The 18322-nt window shown below is 41.4% G+C and overlaps 1 protein-coding gene across 1 annotated transcript in view; it reads left to right on the top strand.

The window, feature by feature from the left end:
• Positions 1–446: 446 nt before the first annotated feature.
• LOC136875844 (KH domain-containing, RNA-binding, signal transduction-associated protein 2-like) overlaps positions 447–18322 on the top strand; it is a 253220-nt gene continuing 235344 nt past the window's right edge. Inside the window, exons 1-3 of the mRNA XM_068228213.1 lie at positions 447–457; positions 739–751; positions 922–1038. Of these exons, the coding sequence (XP_068084314.1) occupies positions 447–457; positions 739–751; positions 922–1038 (141 nt within the window). The remainder of the gene's footprint in view (positions 458–738; positions 752–921; positions 1039–18322) is intronic.

Raw genomic sequence — 18322 nt, 5'->3', positions numbered from 1 at the left:
GGATGCAAGCTCACAGCCGCGCGCCTCTACGCGCACGGCCAACTCGCCCGGTCAACGTATTAGCTAACCTGTTTCATATAATGATACAATAACTGAACAAACGTTTAGAACAAGGCCTCTCAGGGTGCATGCACCAGTGAATTGCACAGTGCCAGTTGCAAAAGACATTTCCGCTAAGTTGACCAGAGTGCAGACCACCCAGTCCTTGATTTTGAGCAATAGTGCTGTCTCCCTCTCTTTTCCCTACACCTGTCTCGCTCGCTCTAGAGCTTTCCACTGTCCGAACAGAATTAAGTCGAGCTTACCTGAGTCGTCCCCACACAAAACGATGCTCCGAACCGAACCGAGTGGGACCGATGCACAGTGCACAAAACCTCAGTGCATCCCTTTGCATGCGTGAGATTTTTGGGCGTTCGAGACGCTCTGGTTTAAAATTAGAATTTGCAATGCCGTCATGGTAGGAAACAGAAAGTTTAATAGTAACTCCACTCATTCCAGTTTGATATCATGGTCTAAAAATTAGCTTAGTTGGTTATCATCCTGTTAGCCTTGTTTGTAGGAAGTTTGCATTCTGCAGTATCACAAAACTGAGACTGAATTTCAACGGGGTATAAAGCAAGCAGATTCTGATACTGACTGGCTACAGCGTTGGTCGCTTTCGCAACAACAGCTAAAAAAGGTTTCTGTGAGAGAAAGGAGTAGAGTGTGCCGACAATGCTATATCGGAATTTCTTTTAGGAGTGTGGAATTGGTGAGATCCGGCACTTTTTATCCCACAAAAAGAGCACTGAACATACCACAGTTTATTTATTTTCAAAAGGTATTTTTTGTATGATCGCAACTATTTACATTTACCTAACTGACGGAGCAATATTGTACGTGATATTTTCAGCTAATGGCCATTTTCATTCTTGCTTTCAGTTCAACTTCGTGGGAAAACTGTTGGGTCCCAAGGGAAACTCCCTGAAGAGACTTCAGGAAGACACGATGACGAAGATGGCTATACTTGGCCGGGGTTCAATGCGGGATAAACACAAGGTAAGAACAAATCTTCTGAAGCTTCTTAAATTCTATTCCATAATTATTGTGTAATTCAGGCAATTAATTTAGAAATATATTCGTTCGGCTCATCACCTGTATGGTCAGCGTAATGAACTGCAGTTCAGAAGGCTCTGGGTTCGTTTCCTGACTGTACCGAGGATTAACTGCGTACGGTTAATTTCTCTGCCTCGGGGAGTGGATGTTAGTGGTAATACCCTACATATTTTCTTCATTTATCTGGTGGGGACATAAGTCCTTTCCCATTGCGATCCATACAGTAGGGATATTCAGCCTGGGGTGGCCACAACCCGCTCTAGGGCAGCGATAACACAGATAATCATGCACTGGTATGGCTAGGAGTTAAGTCGGCAACTTGTCCATCTACGCTGCTAAGTGGCTATGCATACCTTCCAGGCGATCTAAATGGCGATACGAACGAACTTCTCTCGCCGCCAGATACACACTACATATTCACTACTAACCACCACAGAAACACCTGATAGTGAATACATTTCTCCATATATTTATGTCAAGCAGCTCATCTGGCCGTAAAACTGGGCCAAATTCACGTCTAAACCAGATCGCGATAAATTGGGAAATAATTCAACAAGAAGAATACATAAGAGTTTTAGTGCTAGGAGTGTCGGAGGACATGTTCGGCTCGTCAGTTCTGTAGCTGAATTTTTTCGGGGGAGAGCTAATGAGGGTGTTGTCTGTCGATCTTGATATAATTGTAAGAGCTACAAATGCGAAAGAAGCGGCCGTGGCCTTGAGAAAGGCACCATGCCGATGGTGGCCATTATTGTTTTAAGAGGAAGTAAAATTTGGCAACCATCCTCTATTAACACCAATCGGAAGGGAAGTGGAAAGGGCCAGATACTTCGAAAAATGAAGGTATCGGCAAAAGAAGTCAAGTGCCACGAAAGGGGTGAAAATGAAAGATTTCTTAGGCCTCGATACCTGATACAATCGTGGTGGGAAAAGAACAAGAGTTCACCGAGGGAAGTTGGATAGGGTAGATGACAGTGAGGAGGCAGGCACAAGTAGGTTGAAGCATTAACAGGAGTCAGCCGATTGCTGGCATACACTCCCAAGGACTACCATCTCGGCATTTGCCTGGAGTTGAAATGAGGAACGACGGAAAACCTTTCCGGGAATGGCCTTCAGGGTATTTGAACCCATATGCCCCCCGAGTAGGTAACTCAGATTGAGCTTACCTTTTCGATAAAAAGATATACACAATCACCGAACAAACGTTTAGAATCAGAAATTGCATCGTTGTCATGATAGGACACATAAGGTTTCATGGTAACTCCATTTATTGGAGGCCTGTATAATGGTCTAAAATTTAGGATAATTGCTTACGATCCGATTAGGGTTGTTTGTAGGAAAGGAAGATTCTGCAGTGAAGAATATCTAATAAGTATCTGGAGAAAACTATATTTATTACTGGAAGTTTATGACCTAAAGAAGTAAAAAATGTGCAACCAATTCGGACCTAAGACGTAAGGAATTTAGTGATAGGTAGCAAATATGGTAGTATTACTAAAATTAAACTCCTTCAGTAACAAAGAGGGATTAGTGATAATCCAGCTAACAGATCAAATCATGCAAACCGACAGAGCAACAGTACATGTAACAAGCTTTAACAGCTTCATTTTAGATAAAAACCCGTATCTATACAAATAAAATCGTAACATCCGTGTGTCTGTGACTATTTTGGCAAAATTTCTGTACAGTTATAGGTTTCAGGTGTAATACTGATCATCTGCATATTGTTTAGCTTTGGTGTCTGTTTGTTTGCTTGTATGTCTGTCTCTCTTTCTATAACATGAAAACTACTGGATATATTTCCACCAAACTTCATATTTAGAATCTACCTGTCCTTGGGTAGGTTTTAGGACAAATATTGTTTCTAAATCTCTGAACTGACTGGGGGTTTATACGAAACCGAATCATTGATTTTGAACTCTCTCAAAATATACACAACCAAACTTAATGGAAATCTGCCTGCCTTAATGGAAATTAATTTCTAAACCTTTTCTCTCATGTGCAATATTTCGATACCAGGGTTAATAAGTGAGATATAATTAACGGAGCGATTTTCGGTACAAGTCCCACCGGACTTAACGCAAAAGCGGGTGCGTATAAAGCGTATTTCTTACAAACTTTATATTAGAATCCACCTGTTCAAGGGTAGGTTTTAAGGTCAATACCATTTCAAATTCCCCGAATGGGCTGGGGGTTTATGAGGAACCGAAAAGTGATTTTACTCTTCCAAATTACAGGGTGAACAAAAAATGCCGCACGTGCAGGTCGGCAAGCGGTTCCTCGTCGAAATTCACGAGAAAAGTTTATCTTGCAAACCCTAGTCCCACCAATATGTTTAATAGAAATGCCAGTTAAGAATCGAGAGTCTGGCAACGCTGTAATGGCGTGCAGTGTAGCCAAGCACAGGTCGTATGAACTCGGCGCTTTGCCGGAGCTGTCTCATTAGCTCAGTGAGATGAGGTAATGCCATATATGCAGATTGTGCAGACACACCGAAGTTCGAGTCGCGTTAGCGCCAGTTTTTTCAGTTAATGTATTAAATTGTACCTAGTGTACACCTCCACTATGCAATACACTATGTTCTGTCTTAGTGTTACAGTTACCTTTATTTAAACATTCAAACATAACATGAACTTCTTACAGACATAAACGACTACTTTGTTTTGTCCATGGCACAAACAAAGCCAATACGTAGAAGGCAATAGTAGATACAGTAGCATCGTCTCTATCCAATGCGGTACAAGGAAACTCAATACAGTACAGTAGGTAGGCTACACTGGATTGCCCCTTATGCTACGCGCAATAATTCCATAGTGTACTTGTAACGTCCAGTCTTATCTTCACAGAGCCGGTACATACACTTACGAGCAACGTTCACTTCACAGCAGATGTTCAAAGCGACCACCTTGCATTTGCAAACAGTTCGGCACTAGCTGGAGCCTACTTTGCCGGACCCTACGCAACACACCTGCATCCACCATTGCCGATGCAGCATGCACGCGTGCTATTAGGTCTTGTACATCCATGGGTGGAGTACTATAAATGTGATCCTTTAAGTGTCCCCACAACTAAAAATATAGTGGATTAAGGTCCGAGGAACATTGGACCTCCACAACCAATCCATCTCCTTGGAAACGATTCATTTAACAAGTTACGCACAGTCATTGCGAAGTGTGGCGGTGCACCATCACGTTGAAACCATAGCTGTCGCCGAACACCAAGTGGAATATTTTCTAAAGCGACAGACAAAGTATGCCCAGAAACGTAAGATAGTGGGGCGCATTTCACTTGTCTGGCAATAGGTAAGGACCTAAAAGCACTCCTCCCACGATTCCAGCCCACAGGCTTATGCCAAAGCTTGCCTGAAAGCCACCTTCACGGGTAACATGTGGGTTGTGGTCCGACCAATAATGGCTGTTGTGATGGTTGAAAATACCTTCCCGAGTGAAGCTACATTCGTCTTTCCATACCACATTCTGTGCAAAATGGTCGTTATCTTCAACTTATTGCAAAAGCCATTTATAGAAATGTACTCGTTGAATGCGGTCTTCTGGCCGCTGGTGTTGTGGTAACGAGCAATGATATGGGTGCAGTTTGTCGTGCAACACGTCAACAACCATTGTTTGGGATACCTGAAACTGCCTTTCAGTATCACGGGTACTTCGCCGAGGTTATTAGTGAACGGCTTCAAGATTGTCATCCTCTGTTTGTGGAGTACATGTAGTCCTTGGAATACCTCTGTCCACTACTTGTGGACGAAGATTACCGGTTTCCCGCAGGCGTTGCTCAAGGCGTCGAAAAACATTGTTATCGGGATGGCGCCTTTCAGGGTACCGTGCTGCATACTCACGAGCAGCAGCAGAAGCTTGGTTATCGGATGCACCGAACACTAAAAGCCTTTCGACGTATTTGCCGTTTGTGTACTCCATCAGGAAGCCGCCCTACATGCACTTGACAGGACCAGTCATGGCTGTGCACTGCGTCGACTCATGCATTCAGTTGAATGGATCACACTGTCATGTGTTCTACTATTGTCATGTGACAACAGCATGTCATGCTTACCAACGCAGTTACAAGACGGGAACTAGGGACCTAACGGCACACACAAAATAAAAAAAACCTGTCGTAGATTCGAGCCGTAGCTCCATGGTGCATGTGGGTTTGATAACCCAGGAGTCTACTCAGTGAGCTGCGACAGTGGGTACGGTAAAGCGTGATGATGCACGTTTCTCTATTACATTCCGATGCACTGCAGGATTTGACAGTGTTGCCAGTTTCTGGTTTTCGACTTGTTTTCCAACAGCGCCAAATTCGATTTGGCTATAGCAACTTTTGTCTTGCAATGGGGTGAGGAATCGCATGCCGACCTCCAAGTGCGGCATTTTTTCTTCATCCTGTATACACCAGACTAACCTGACTGGAAATCGACCAACCTTGATGGATATTCATTTCGAAAACTCGTGTGAATTTTTTCAATAAGGGGATTAATAAGGTAGATATCATGAACGGTTGGTTTTTCAGGCTACGTACAGTGGACATAGCCCAAAAGTACTGTAGTTGTACGTAGAGTAGAATTTTAATATCTATATAAATAAATTGGTAACCACCATGTGTCCCTAAACTGACTATTTTGGCGAAAATTCGTACGGTTACCCGTTTCAAGTGTAATAATGACCATCTGCAAATTTTTTAGCTTAAGTTTCCTCAAAGATCTCATTTCTAATCCCTCCCCCAAAGCAAGATTGAGACACCATCTGCCTGACAAGATATAAAAATAAAATATTGCAAAATTATATGTCTAAGCCCGTAATCGACGGAAATCTTCGAAGATTTTTAAATATTTCTTTTTTACCCCGGAAAAATTTCGGAATATTGAGGAAATTTTTAAGTCCGTGCAGAACTTCATTTCGAGGTATTTCGCGGATAAACGGCAAGTCGTATCACAAAACGGATGGTACAATCACAGTTCAATTTGGTGTGATCTACGACTTTGGTCCTATGACATCTCGTCAAATCTCTTTTCCTTATATGTTAGATATACTCTATTTCTCGATTATACCTACATTTTGCTCTTTGTACACATATAATTCGTACTTCGAATCATTTTTACGAAAGGTAGAATTACCTGATTCTCTTTTATTTTTTTATTTTTTGCTGGTTGCTGTACTTCGCACCAACACAGATAGGTCTTATGGCAACGATGGGGCGGGAAAGGCCTAGGAATGGGAAGGAAGCGGCCGTGGCCTTAATTAAGGTACAGCCCCAGTATTTTCCTAGTGTGAAAATAGGAAACCAAGGAAAACCATCTTCAGGGCTGCCAACAGTGGGGTTCCAACCCACCATCTCCCGGATGCGAGCTAGCAGCTGCGCGCTCCTAACCGCACGGCCAACTCGCCCGGTCGTCTAATTCTACACAAACATTGACCCACCCAGTATCCATACGTGAGCCGAATTCTGTGTTTGTAGCTATCGTATTAGTAGCCAAAGGTAATGCAATGTGAGGAAACCTTACCCAAATTTCACCCAGTTCAACGTTTTTAACTCAATTTTACCCATAAATAGATGAGACAGGAGAAGGTATCTTAGGACCAGCCATTCAGACCGCTAAATGATGTCTATTTTGGTACAATCCGTTTGTCGATATGGTGTAACGTTTAGCAGCAGTTAAGCTGTAAATGAAGGTTTGCAATATTGTAAACATGCATAAACTTCGTATGTCGGTCTATATATATTCACTGAAGTTGATTTGTAGCGATATAAGGGTGCGTTTGCCATTATAATTAATATTTTAAATCGGTAGTGACTCTCAGCAGGACGTCGTCTGCTATTGTTATCATTACTCTCCACATCGACTTTGACTGGCAGTAGGAATGGGATAATTATCCAACTCTTTTGTAACTAGGATTAGTAAGGAGGGACTACAATTGTATTTAATATTTCCCTTCGCGATTTGACTGCCGGAAGTCAAAATAGCATGCAATTTCGTTCACAACTCCCCTAACCGATTGTGTTTAGGTGTAGGCAAGTGTACCCGCCATTATAAACGAATTCACCCATCTAAAATGAGACTGGCATTAGGAATTTCGGCCTTGCTATCATAACGGAAAGTCACCAACTTGGTGTGACTGTCATTAAGAAAAGGTGACTGTCGTGATAACGATAACAGTACAACTCAATTTTGACTGGCAGTAGGGATGTTGCCAGCTATTATAATAAAAGCTTTTGAACTGCAATCTGTGCCATTGTAAATAAAGCTCCCCAAATCGATTGTAACCGCGCAGTAGGCAATTGGGCCACCCATTGTAATGAAAACTTACCTACTCGATTGTGAGTGGCAGTAGGAAAGTGAGTCTACCGTTATCATCACAATTCCGCAACTAGCATTATACATTGGAAACAACGTATGGAAACCTCCCCCTACTGTTTGTGGATAACGCTACGAGACATGCAATTTAAAGGAACTTATTCACTTCGTGTACAGTAACTTACTTCGATATCCGTATACGATGTAGAATTCCGTAGCGAAGTTGACTAAAAAATCAAATAGTGAATATTTAAGAGTACTTACATTTGAGGGGTCCGCCTATTCAATACATGTATAATTAATTAAATCTTGTACATGTATCTTCCCCTAAAAGACATCATCATCTAGAATAAATTAAAACAATATATCAGAATACAAAAATAACATTACTAGATTGGAAAGACAAATTAAAAACACTTTTATACACAAGGACACATAAAATGAATTACTTTTAGCAAACGTTGTTAAAGTTAGAAGTCATACAGTCAATAAAATTGGTTGAATTGTTCATTAAAATCTTGATGATAAAGTTCCTCATCATCAAGAACTTAGAGAATATCATTGATTAGAGTAACTCGTGAAGTCGGCGCATAGGTGGAGCGGTGATGTATCCTTTGCGCGATCTGTACATCATTTGCTTTCAGCAACTGACGAAAGTCCACACGTGAGTTTGCTGTTATTGCACTAGTGCGATATTTGATTGTAGTAACTCACAAGGACGCTACAAGAGTGTGCACGGTCACGGACAAGTCCCCCAGGTGAGTGTTCTCTTATCACTCTAGTCAGTGCGCATGCACTGTTTCATTCCCTCCACTCCTCGTGCAATCACCCCCACCCACACAAGAATGCAATAAAAGTGACTGCAGAGAGCGAACGGCTGCCATTCTTCCCGCGACGGAAGACGGCCATGCCTGGCTAAGAAGCCGGCAATATCCTCTGGGAGGGAGAGAGAGAGAGCAATCTCTCACTCACCCTTCCCCTATTTTTGGTAGGTGGCTGGAAGGTAGCCCCAGAGAGGGAGGGAAGTATCCTCTCCACCCTCCCGCAAAACCAAACCCTCGATCCCTAACCTAACCCACTGAGGTTAGGTTAGCCTCCGTGGTTGGAGGTTAGGTTAGGACGTCATTGACTAGGGTTCAATGACCTCGCGTCAATAACCTTCCGTCCACCAAAAAACTACTGACTCACCAAAAGAGCGTGGGAAAATGCTGACTCAGCACCCATTGCTTTAGAACATACTTTGGTCTACTACTACTTAACCGGGCGAGTTGGCCGTGCTCGTAGAGGCGCGCGGCTGTGAGCTTGCATCCGGGAGATAGTAGGTTCGAATCCCACTATCGGCAGCCCTGAAGATGGTTTTCCGTGGTTTCCCATTTTCACACCAGGCAAATGCTGGGGCTGTACCTTAATTAAGGCCACGGCCGCTTCCTTCCAACTCCTAGGCCTTTCCTCTCCCATCGTCGCCATAAGACCTATCTGTGTCGGTGCGACGTAAAGCCCCTAGCAAAAAAAAAACTACTACTTAATACACAAAATCTAATATGAATAAGACATAAAAAAGCGTAAGGTAATTTTTACTACTAAGGATGTAAATAAGAGATTATATTAAACATAAATATTATAAGTTAAACATATAGGTGATTACAATATTACTTTTATCATTTCACAAACATAGATTATACTAACAAGGAAGAGGACACTTAAGAGAAACCCAAAGTACATTTTAATGCCGAGAATGAATTAAGAATGAAACTTAAACATATAAAATGGATCTAAGAGATTATAATATTTCGTACCATTTCACTTACATGGCTTAAAACGTGGGAAGGTAGAGGCATTTATGACACTTTTTCTTAGTTCTGGCACTACTTTGCTGTGTAAGATCTTTGTGTAATTGTGAGGCAGTGACAATCAACGACTTACTGCACTTTACCGTACGATGCTGTGGAACTTTCAGGGTGTTAGCTGTAAACCTATTGTCCCAATCCTGCACTGAACAAAGGACGTGGTGAAGTATGAGGGAGCATTACATTTTAAAATTCTCAGCGGTAAACAGGCAGCTGAGTATGATCGTCTATCCCTGAGTTTCAACCACTCTGCGTCTTTGTAGTAAGATGTAGTATAATGATAGTAATGCCGGACTCAGCCGAAGATGAGAGCCTCTGGTTTCCATTTAAGTCATCTCTTACGACAGGTAGGCGATACCACGGTTACAGGAGGTTACCTTTCCCCAATACAGGGGTTTTTCAAAACACAAATCTTGTTCATCTGTATATAAACATGCATTCACTGATACGGCCATCTGTGGATCACATTTACACAATCTACAGGCCCTTCTGTCACACAGACTAATGTCGTTCTCTTTCCACACTCACCATAGATCCTCACGTCTCTGGATTTCGTGGCTTGGCCTGTGGTCTTTGGTGAGCAACCCTCATTCGCGCGAAGATTATTAATACATGTGGTTCTGTCCTGTATCTCTTGCTTATTGATACCCACTTCTGCCAGGTCTCCGTGCACCTGTGTAAGCCACCCAGGGTGTGTTTTCCACTTTTCTTCTGGAAGGAGTATTCTAATGTCCAGCCTCTCACTCATCCTTTCAGTATATCCAGAAAGGTTAGTCCCTTTCTTCTTATCATCGACATAATTTTTCCGTGCTTTTCTTATGCAATTTCTGGTTCGATCTCAACCGGAAAGTACTGTATGTTGGTCATTTTGAAAATTTTGAAAAATCTGTTGGCGTTGTCTAGTATTGCACATATATTTAAATTGGTACACTAATTATCCGAAAACCTGCTGTGATCAATTTTTTAATAAATTAAATTGGATACAAACTCGCGTTCGATGATTCAGGAAAACATCCGCAATATTCGACATAATTTATTTCAGTCATCCTTAAGCAAGTTACTAAATTAATCTGGAATCTTGCTACACTGACTGTTCTATCCTCCTTTTCAGTTAGACATATCTTGTTGAGACACTCAGCCATAGGTCATCCAACAGCGATTCGTTTATCTGCCATCTGGAAGAGTACAAAGAAACTTCGGGCAGTCTACATGGCATGAAAACAGAATTCGTGCACAAGGTGTCTCAGGCCTTCTTCTTGCTATTATTATTATGTGCAATTATCTGTTTATTTTTTTTCTAATTCCACATATTATTGAGTGTTGTTCATTGCAATACCCTACTTGTTAATAGAATTATTAGACGAGTATATAATGTTCCCTTAGCCCTTCTTAGAGCCGTGAAACTGAGTAATACATAAGCTGGGCCGTCGAGGACTCGTCACCTCAAGGCCAGAGAACACGCCATTAGATAATTAGGGAGAGGTGACATGATCTTGACGTGGGATGTACTCTACTGTGTGACAACACACTGCACTGAATTTTACCGATCGATATCTGCTGCATGATGCATCGAAATATTGACCTAGAGTGTGAATTCTCTGCAGCGGGGAGACCAGTCCTCACATCTGTCAAATACCATCCCTCTTCGTTTGAAATAACACATAAAATGACACTGGATCACCGTGCATTGGAAAGAATTAAGTAGAAACTTATTGTGCTCCTTGGAGAAAATTTGACATTTAGGGTAATTCGTCAACTCTCCTCTCCTTCAGTCAGTCAATGACGCAATCAGTCACCACTGATTTGCATTTAGGGCAGTCACCCAGGTGACAGATACCCTATATGGGTTTTACTTAGACTTTTGTTAAATTGTTGCAAATAATTTGGGTAATGTATTGAACTTCTTCGTTGGTAAATTATTCCGATCGCTAACTCGCCTTCCTATAAACGAATATTTGCCCCAATTTGTCCTCTTGAATTCCAACCTTATCTTCATATTGTGATCTTCGTAGTTTTAAAAACATACATACATACATCACCATTATAGACCGTTAAGCCTTTCAGCGTTCAGTCTGCTAGCTTCTGTGAATTTAATAAATGTCGCCATAATCATCTGTTTGCAATTAATGCTGTGGCCTCATTTAGTTCTACACCTCTTACCCTTAAATCGTTAGAAACTGAGTCTCACCATCGTCGTGTTGGTCTCTCTCTACTTCTCTTACCCTCCATAACTGAGTCCATTATTCTTCTAGCTAAACTATCCTCCTCCATTCGCCTCACATGACGCCATGGCCGAAGCCGGTTTACGTGTACAGCTTCATCCATCGATTTCATTCCTAACTTAGCCTTTCTCACCTCATTCCGAGTACTCTCCTGCCATTGTTCCCACCTGTTTGTAACAGCAATCATTCTCGCTACTTTCAAGTCTGTTACTTCTACATAATGAATAAGATATCCAGAGTCCACCCAACTATCACTCCCGTCCGAAAACAGACCGATGTAAAGATAATTTGGTCCGCGAGCTGACTTCGTTCTTACAGAATACTGTTGATCGCAACTGCGAGCTCACTGCATTAGCTTTACCGTACCTTGATTCAATCTGACTTACTATATTACCATTCTGGGAGAACACACATCCCAAATACTTGAACTTATCTACCTGTTGCAGCTTTGTATCACCAATATGACATTAAGTTATGTTGAATTTCTTACCTACTGACATCAATTTAGTCTTCGAAAGACTAATTTTCATACCATACTCATTGCACCTATTTTCAAGTTGCAAGATATTAAGAGTGCAGGCCTTCAGCACAATCTGTCATTCCATGTCGTCAGCAAAGGCCAGATTGCTTACTACATTTCCACATAACAGAATCCCTCCCTGCCACGTAATACCTTTCAGTGGATGATCTACGTAAACTACGAACAGCAAAGGTGAAAGATTACAAGCCTTGTCTAACCCCTGTAAGTACCCAGAACCAAGAACTCATACTACCATCAATTCTCACTGCAGCCTATCTTTCGACATACATGCCTTTGATTCATTTTAATAATCTACCCTTTATCCCATAGACTCCCAGTATGGTGAACATCTTTTCCCTCGGTACCCTGTCATATGCTTTCTCTATATCTACAAAACATAAGCACAACTGTATATTCCTCTCATAGCATTTTTCACCTATCTGGCGCATACTGAAAATCTGATCCTGACAGCCTCTCTGTGGTCTAAAACCACACTTCCCCTCAACGACTGGTCGCACCCTCCCTTCCAAAATGCCATTGAACACTTTGCCAGGTACACTAATCAACGATATATATCGATAATTGTTTCACTCTTTCCTGTTCCCTTGCTTATACATAGGTGCAATTACTGCAATTACACCCGTCAGGTAGACTTTATAATCTCCTATCTCTTCTTTATTTCCCCTTACCCGAATATCACTTACTCCCAACACATCCAGATGCATCCTCTTTGTAGAGTCAGCCAGTTCTACATTCGTTCCTCCGTAAGCCGCATTAATATTGATAGCTCTCCATCGAATTCCATTTCGTTCACCAAGTTCTTTCCTAGGAGTCCCTCGGCTGTCAAATGGGAGTGGGACTACGTTACTCCCATAGGTCCGAGACTTGCTTAAAATGTTCTGAGCTCAGTAAATTCATGAAGCAGGATGCTACCCTACTTACACATAGTCCAAGTGAGGATCTCTCCTCTAACGGGTTAGGGACTACCGGCGGATTTAATAGCCCTCGACGCCTGAGCACAAGGAAGGCCATGACTCAGAATATGCCCGAGATACCCACTGCTGTTCCATAGCAACTGGTATCCCGACTCTCAGGACCACTTACTTGGCCACTCAGCCGTTGATCATGGTTCACGAACTAGGACGTGACTACAATAACCCACACCACGAACCATTACTTTTTAAAAACTACTGAAATTTATTTTCGCCTACTAACGTCATTCCACTTACAGATCGGAACATACCACTTTGCAAACAGCTCCAAAACTTACTACAGTTTCGCAAAGCTACTCTTTTGTCGGAAATCACTCAGAACAAATCCAGCTACTTTTCATTAAATGTTTTTCCAGTTCTCGAATCAAGTAATCCTAATGAGGGTCCCATACACTGTAACCATACTCTAATTTGGGCCTTACCATAGACGTACGCCCTTTCCTTTACATCCTTATTACAACCCATAAATGCCCTCATAACGACGATAAGAAAGCAGCAGACGCGGTTCCACCCATGCCCAAATCAGAGATGTCAGACTTGAAGGCTCGTGGTAACTGCAGTGAGCAGTCTTATAGTAACATGTCATCGCAGCCAGATACGTTCCTGATATCTGCTCCGAGGCGGAAAATTTCGGCGTCAAGATATGGAGCACTAATATGAAAGACTTCAGCTCCTGCAAGACACGTCGATGTGGATGTTAACGAACTGATTCATACCAGACAGTAATTCATGAACTAATTTATCTGGAGCGAATTCCATGTACTGATGATGAGACAATAATAGGCTGGAATGAGAACTAATTTTTCAAGTAGGAGGTGTCGTTTAGACTGCTCTTCCGAATTTTAACGAAAGTAACAAATCTTTTGGGGGGTTCTAAGCGGCCTTGCCCCTAATGTTCATTCAAAACTCATGGCAGGGATGTCTTGCAGGCTAGCATATACTTGTTACCTCTGCAGTAAAAAGCATTCTAACCCATACACGCCTAAACATTGGGGCTCTACTGATAAGCAAGTGAATTGGAGATTTCTAGCATTTAGCACTTCCTTTAATCCTGAGGACGGTGTCGATGTGATGGAACATGGACTTCACAAGACTCTAGAAGCACTGTAGAGCCATACTGATACTTGACCACTGCACATCCTACCATGGTGCATAGAGAGTGTTCGGAGAAAGGCCCAAAGTGGGCACATTTCTCTAGATAGCTTGCGAGATGTGCTCTGTAGGATTGAGGTCCGGTGACCTTGACAGCCAGGGAATAATCCTCACATTCTTAGTGTGTTTACTGAACCAATCAACTACAATCCGAGAGCGATACACCGATACACTGTGCTGCTGTAGTTTCAAGCCTCTCGGACGGTGCTGGTTGATAAGGAAAGTGTGAATATGGTCTGACGGCAAGTTATTGTATTATTCGCTGATGGCGGACGTTGACGGATGAACCAGGGGTTCCATTTTATCCAATGTAAGCGATCCCTGTACTACTAAGGAGGACCCAAAAATAACCGGAGCCCATTTGTTTAAAATACAGAATTTATTTACAAACTTTAGTCACTTTTGAGGTACCCTCTATATTAATAGATTTGTTCAAACGTTTTCTGCAATATGCGAAACACCTTTAGGGTGCCTTGCAGCACCGCTTTCGATTATCTTTCCACCTCCGGAACGTCAGCTCCCTTTTCATCCTTGGAAACAAAAAGGAATCGCAAGGTTCGAGATCTCGTGAGTAGGGTGGGTGAGGAACTGGTATCATACGGTTTTTCGCCAAAACGTCATGCACAAAAATGGCTATATTTGCTACAGCATTATCATGGTGGAAGAACAAGTCCCACACCGTCACAAATATGGCCGTTTCAACCGAACACTCTCACTTCAAACCACTCAGCTAGAAGACTTGGCTCGCGGTTCACAAAATCACAAAAATTAAATAGGTCCGTACGTATCGCCATTTAGAATGCCTGGAAGATATGCATACCCACCTAATGGCATGGAGGGACAAGTTGCCAGTTTAACTCCTAGCCATTATCGCCACTGTAGAGCGGGTTGTCGTCTCCCCAGGCTGAATATTTCTGCTGTATGGATTACAATGCGAGCGGACTTCCATCTCCACTAGATAATTAGATCTAATTCATTTCTGTCAGAAAGACGTATTCTACGTCATATATTTCGCAGACTTTCATCCGACACAATCAGAACGTATTTTTATACCCGCAGTCGTGTCAAGATACTTGTCGTGTTCTGTTTCGCAGTTGTAGGAGCGTATATTAAGGTAGGTACTAATTTTCAGTAGGAAAGGGCAGTTAAATATGACAGGCATAACCTCTGGCTTACTAGACGTCATAAAATGAAGACAGGTAGAATTGGATGCCGTTATGCATCAGTAGACTAAGCGCCATTTGACGAAAATTGAGATTTTAGCACCATCTTGTAGATGAAGGCTTGAACTATTTATAAAAAATTCCCCACTGCATTACAAGAGGCCGTTAGTTGTTAGTAAACAGAAAACCTAAGCGACAAGGCGGGAATCAGTAAAAATGTATATTGCATCAGTAGACTATGCGACGTTCCAGTTTGCATCATTGGACCAAGCGCCACATTCCTCACATTGCGCGCGGATGACAGCGAGGGAGCCCGCGTTTTCGATAGTGCTGACGTTTTTACGTGGTGATTCATTGAGTGGGTTATCAAGTGACGAACTTCAGCGATGTATCAAGTATATACCGGTACTTCCAAAAGTAAGGAAAAGGACAATGCTACTAATGCAGCTTGCTAAGAAGGTTGCGTCTGAGAATCATTCTCTAGAATTTGATGGTGAATCTCAGGAAGTAAATCTAAATAAGTCAAGACAGGGACGAACACGGGAAAGTAGAGTTCCCCTTCACCAGGCATTAACACCTTTTTGGCCAAAAGGAAAACGTATTATCTCTGAAGCCAAACTAAGAGACTTTGGTTCGCTGATGCACCTAATACCTGCAGATGCCAAACAATGTTACCAGAATCTTCAAGCAGATTCTGACATCGTGGATGACGCAGATAGGTTTAATGGAGATCCTGATTTTGAGACTGAATGAACTGAGAGCAACAATCGTATTACCTGTCCAGTGATTTGTGCGTATTTATGGCAGAAAATATCTTTAATCACATTTTCTGTCTCAAGCAAAACAAAACACGGCTTAAAAATATCATGTCAATACTGTACTCTCAGAATATAACAGGCCTATCGTGAAGGAAAATCCATTCAAAATTGTACAGACTACAATGGCTCATGTCTTACCAAAGTATTTGACTCAGATAAGTTGAAATTCCTCAAATCAGTAAGTCGTTATAGCAACGAATTTAGAGAATAGCTTCCCTTCTAGAATTTCTCCATCTAAAACTTGAATAATGTACCGGAGTTGTGGCGCGGCTCATGGTGGATCAAGCACTTAGCGGGCTTTTTCAGACAGTAGGAGATTCAGTTTTTAAACATGGCTGCCACCACGTTATATTTTTTGAAGTTTTACTCAGTAGATACTCAACAGTTGGAGGTTATTGGTGTAGCATCGTGATACATTATTCGCAATTGAGAAAAACCTTAAATTGCATCAGTAGACTAAGCGCCATTTCTTCAAGAAAATCTATGTAGTGCGAATATAAAAATGTTGAAATTTGGTGAGAAAGTACAATCTATTATCCTGCAACACCAGTAATACCATATTTAGCAAAATTATGTTCGCTCGAATTTACACATAGAACCAAATTTAAACGCGATTATCTCGCAACCAACTTTTGGCGCTTGGTCTAGTGATGCATAACGGCATCCAATTAGAAGTCTATCTCCGTTGGGAAATAATGGTGAATAGTTGGAGGAGCATAAATTGTGGCTTAATGTTGCGAGGGAATATAACTGAGCGAGAACAGTTAAAATGATTAAAATGGCCTTCGGCGAATCGAGTGAGGAAGAAATTCTAAATAAAGGTTAAAATTTGTAATCTTTATTTAAGTGAGAGGTAAAAGTGCAGGATTAAATGACTTGCGAAGAAAATAAAAAGAGAAGGAATGTTGGAAGGGATAACGAAGAAAAAGAGTTTGCGGAAGATTGAAAAATTGAAGTTGAGGGAAAGGGAGTAAGAGAGAAGATGCCAACTGTTGCTGTTAAGATCTATGTAAGACGTTACTGCTCAGAATTAACAATGTGGGAGAGAGTACTGATGGAAATAGGGAAAGAACTAGAAGGTCAAGCTTCAGTGGGGCGTAAAGGAACAGACCACACCTGCAAATGTGAGGTCATGAATATTGCTGTGAAATGCACTCATGCGTAAAAATAAATTTGGTGAAGAGGAACGAAATGAGGCTGTTCAGTTAAGTAGATGCTATGATACACTGTTTACTGATCAGTTACATTACATAATCATTAAACATCATTGAGATTATTATCAAAGTTCGTTGCCTTTAACTGGAAAAATTTCGCGGTTAAGATTTGCGTAGTTTTTCATTATATCTCAACACATTTTCAAACACTCTAGTGTAATAATTTCATTTTTACTTGAATATTAAATTAAAGTGACTGCAGCACGTAATTTAAGAATGTGGTATTTCATTATTTGGTTTATTTCATTAAATATGTGTTATTGTAGGCACTAAATAAAAATTTTTAGTCCTTTTCAATGCCGAACGAGTATTTCACACTAAATTCTGTCTAGTCACGTATACGTGATTTAGTAAATGGTCGCTGGGGGTTTGTGTAATTCAGTGTTTACATTCTGACATTGGTAAGTTTTTGTGTTGGTGTTCTATCAAGAATTAGCATCATCAACTCCTCGACACCACTGTAAGCATGGCTACCAGTACTAGGTCAGTAGCGCCATCTTCTCACTGTGCGCTTTCATCCTGTAACTAAGAGCTTGAGGTCATCTCGTATCAAGTGAACCGCGTTCTATTCCTCAGTCGAGAATTACAATCTTTGAACTGACCGAGAAACGAACGCAGGGCCTTATTAAAGGAGACAGGCACGCCACATCTAAAACGTAAGGCTGGCTAATAATAATAATAATAATAATAATAATAATAATAATAATAATAATAATAATAATAATAATAATGGACGACACTAAATATGCACAAAGCTGCTTGGTATTAATTCAAATAAGGTCAAAATCAGCTGGTTAGAAGAAATAAAGCAGGACGTAAAATAAATGAATATAACAGAAGATACTGTCAGGGATCGCAAGACTTTTGGAACTCTGGTTGCAAATCACACGTTCACAGAATGGACGGAAGAACGCAAGAATAGCATAGCGAGTTCATGAATAGGTTTTGAGAGAGGAAGAAAGGAAAACCATCATCAAGCTAGAAGTTCCAAAGCGCTC

This window comes from Anabrus simplex, chromosome 6 (genome assembly GCF_040414725.1).
Source record: "Anabrus simplex isolate iqAnaSimp1 chromosome 6, ASM4041472v1, whole genome shotgun sequence".
NCBI lineage: Eukaryota > Metazoa > Arthropoda > Insecta > Orthoptera > Tettigoniidae > Anabrus > Anabrus simplex.
Note: the sequence above shows the minus strand (reverse complement) of the source record. Positions and strands in the feature narration are given on the sequence as shown.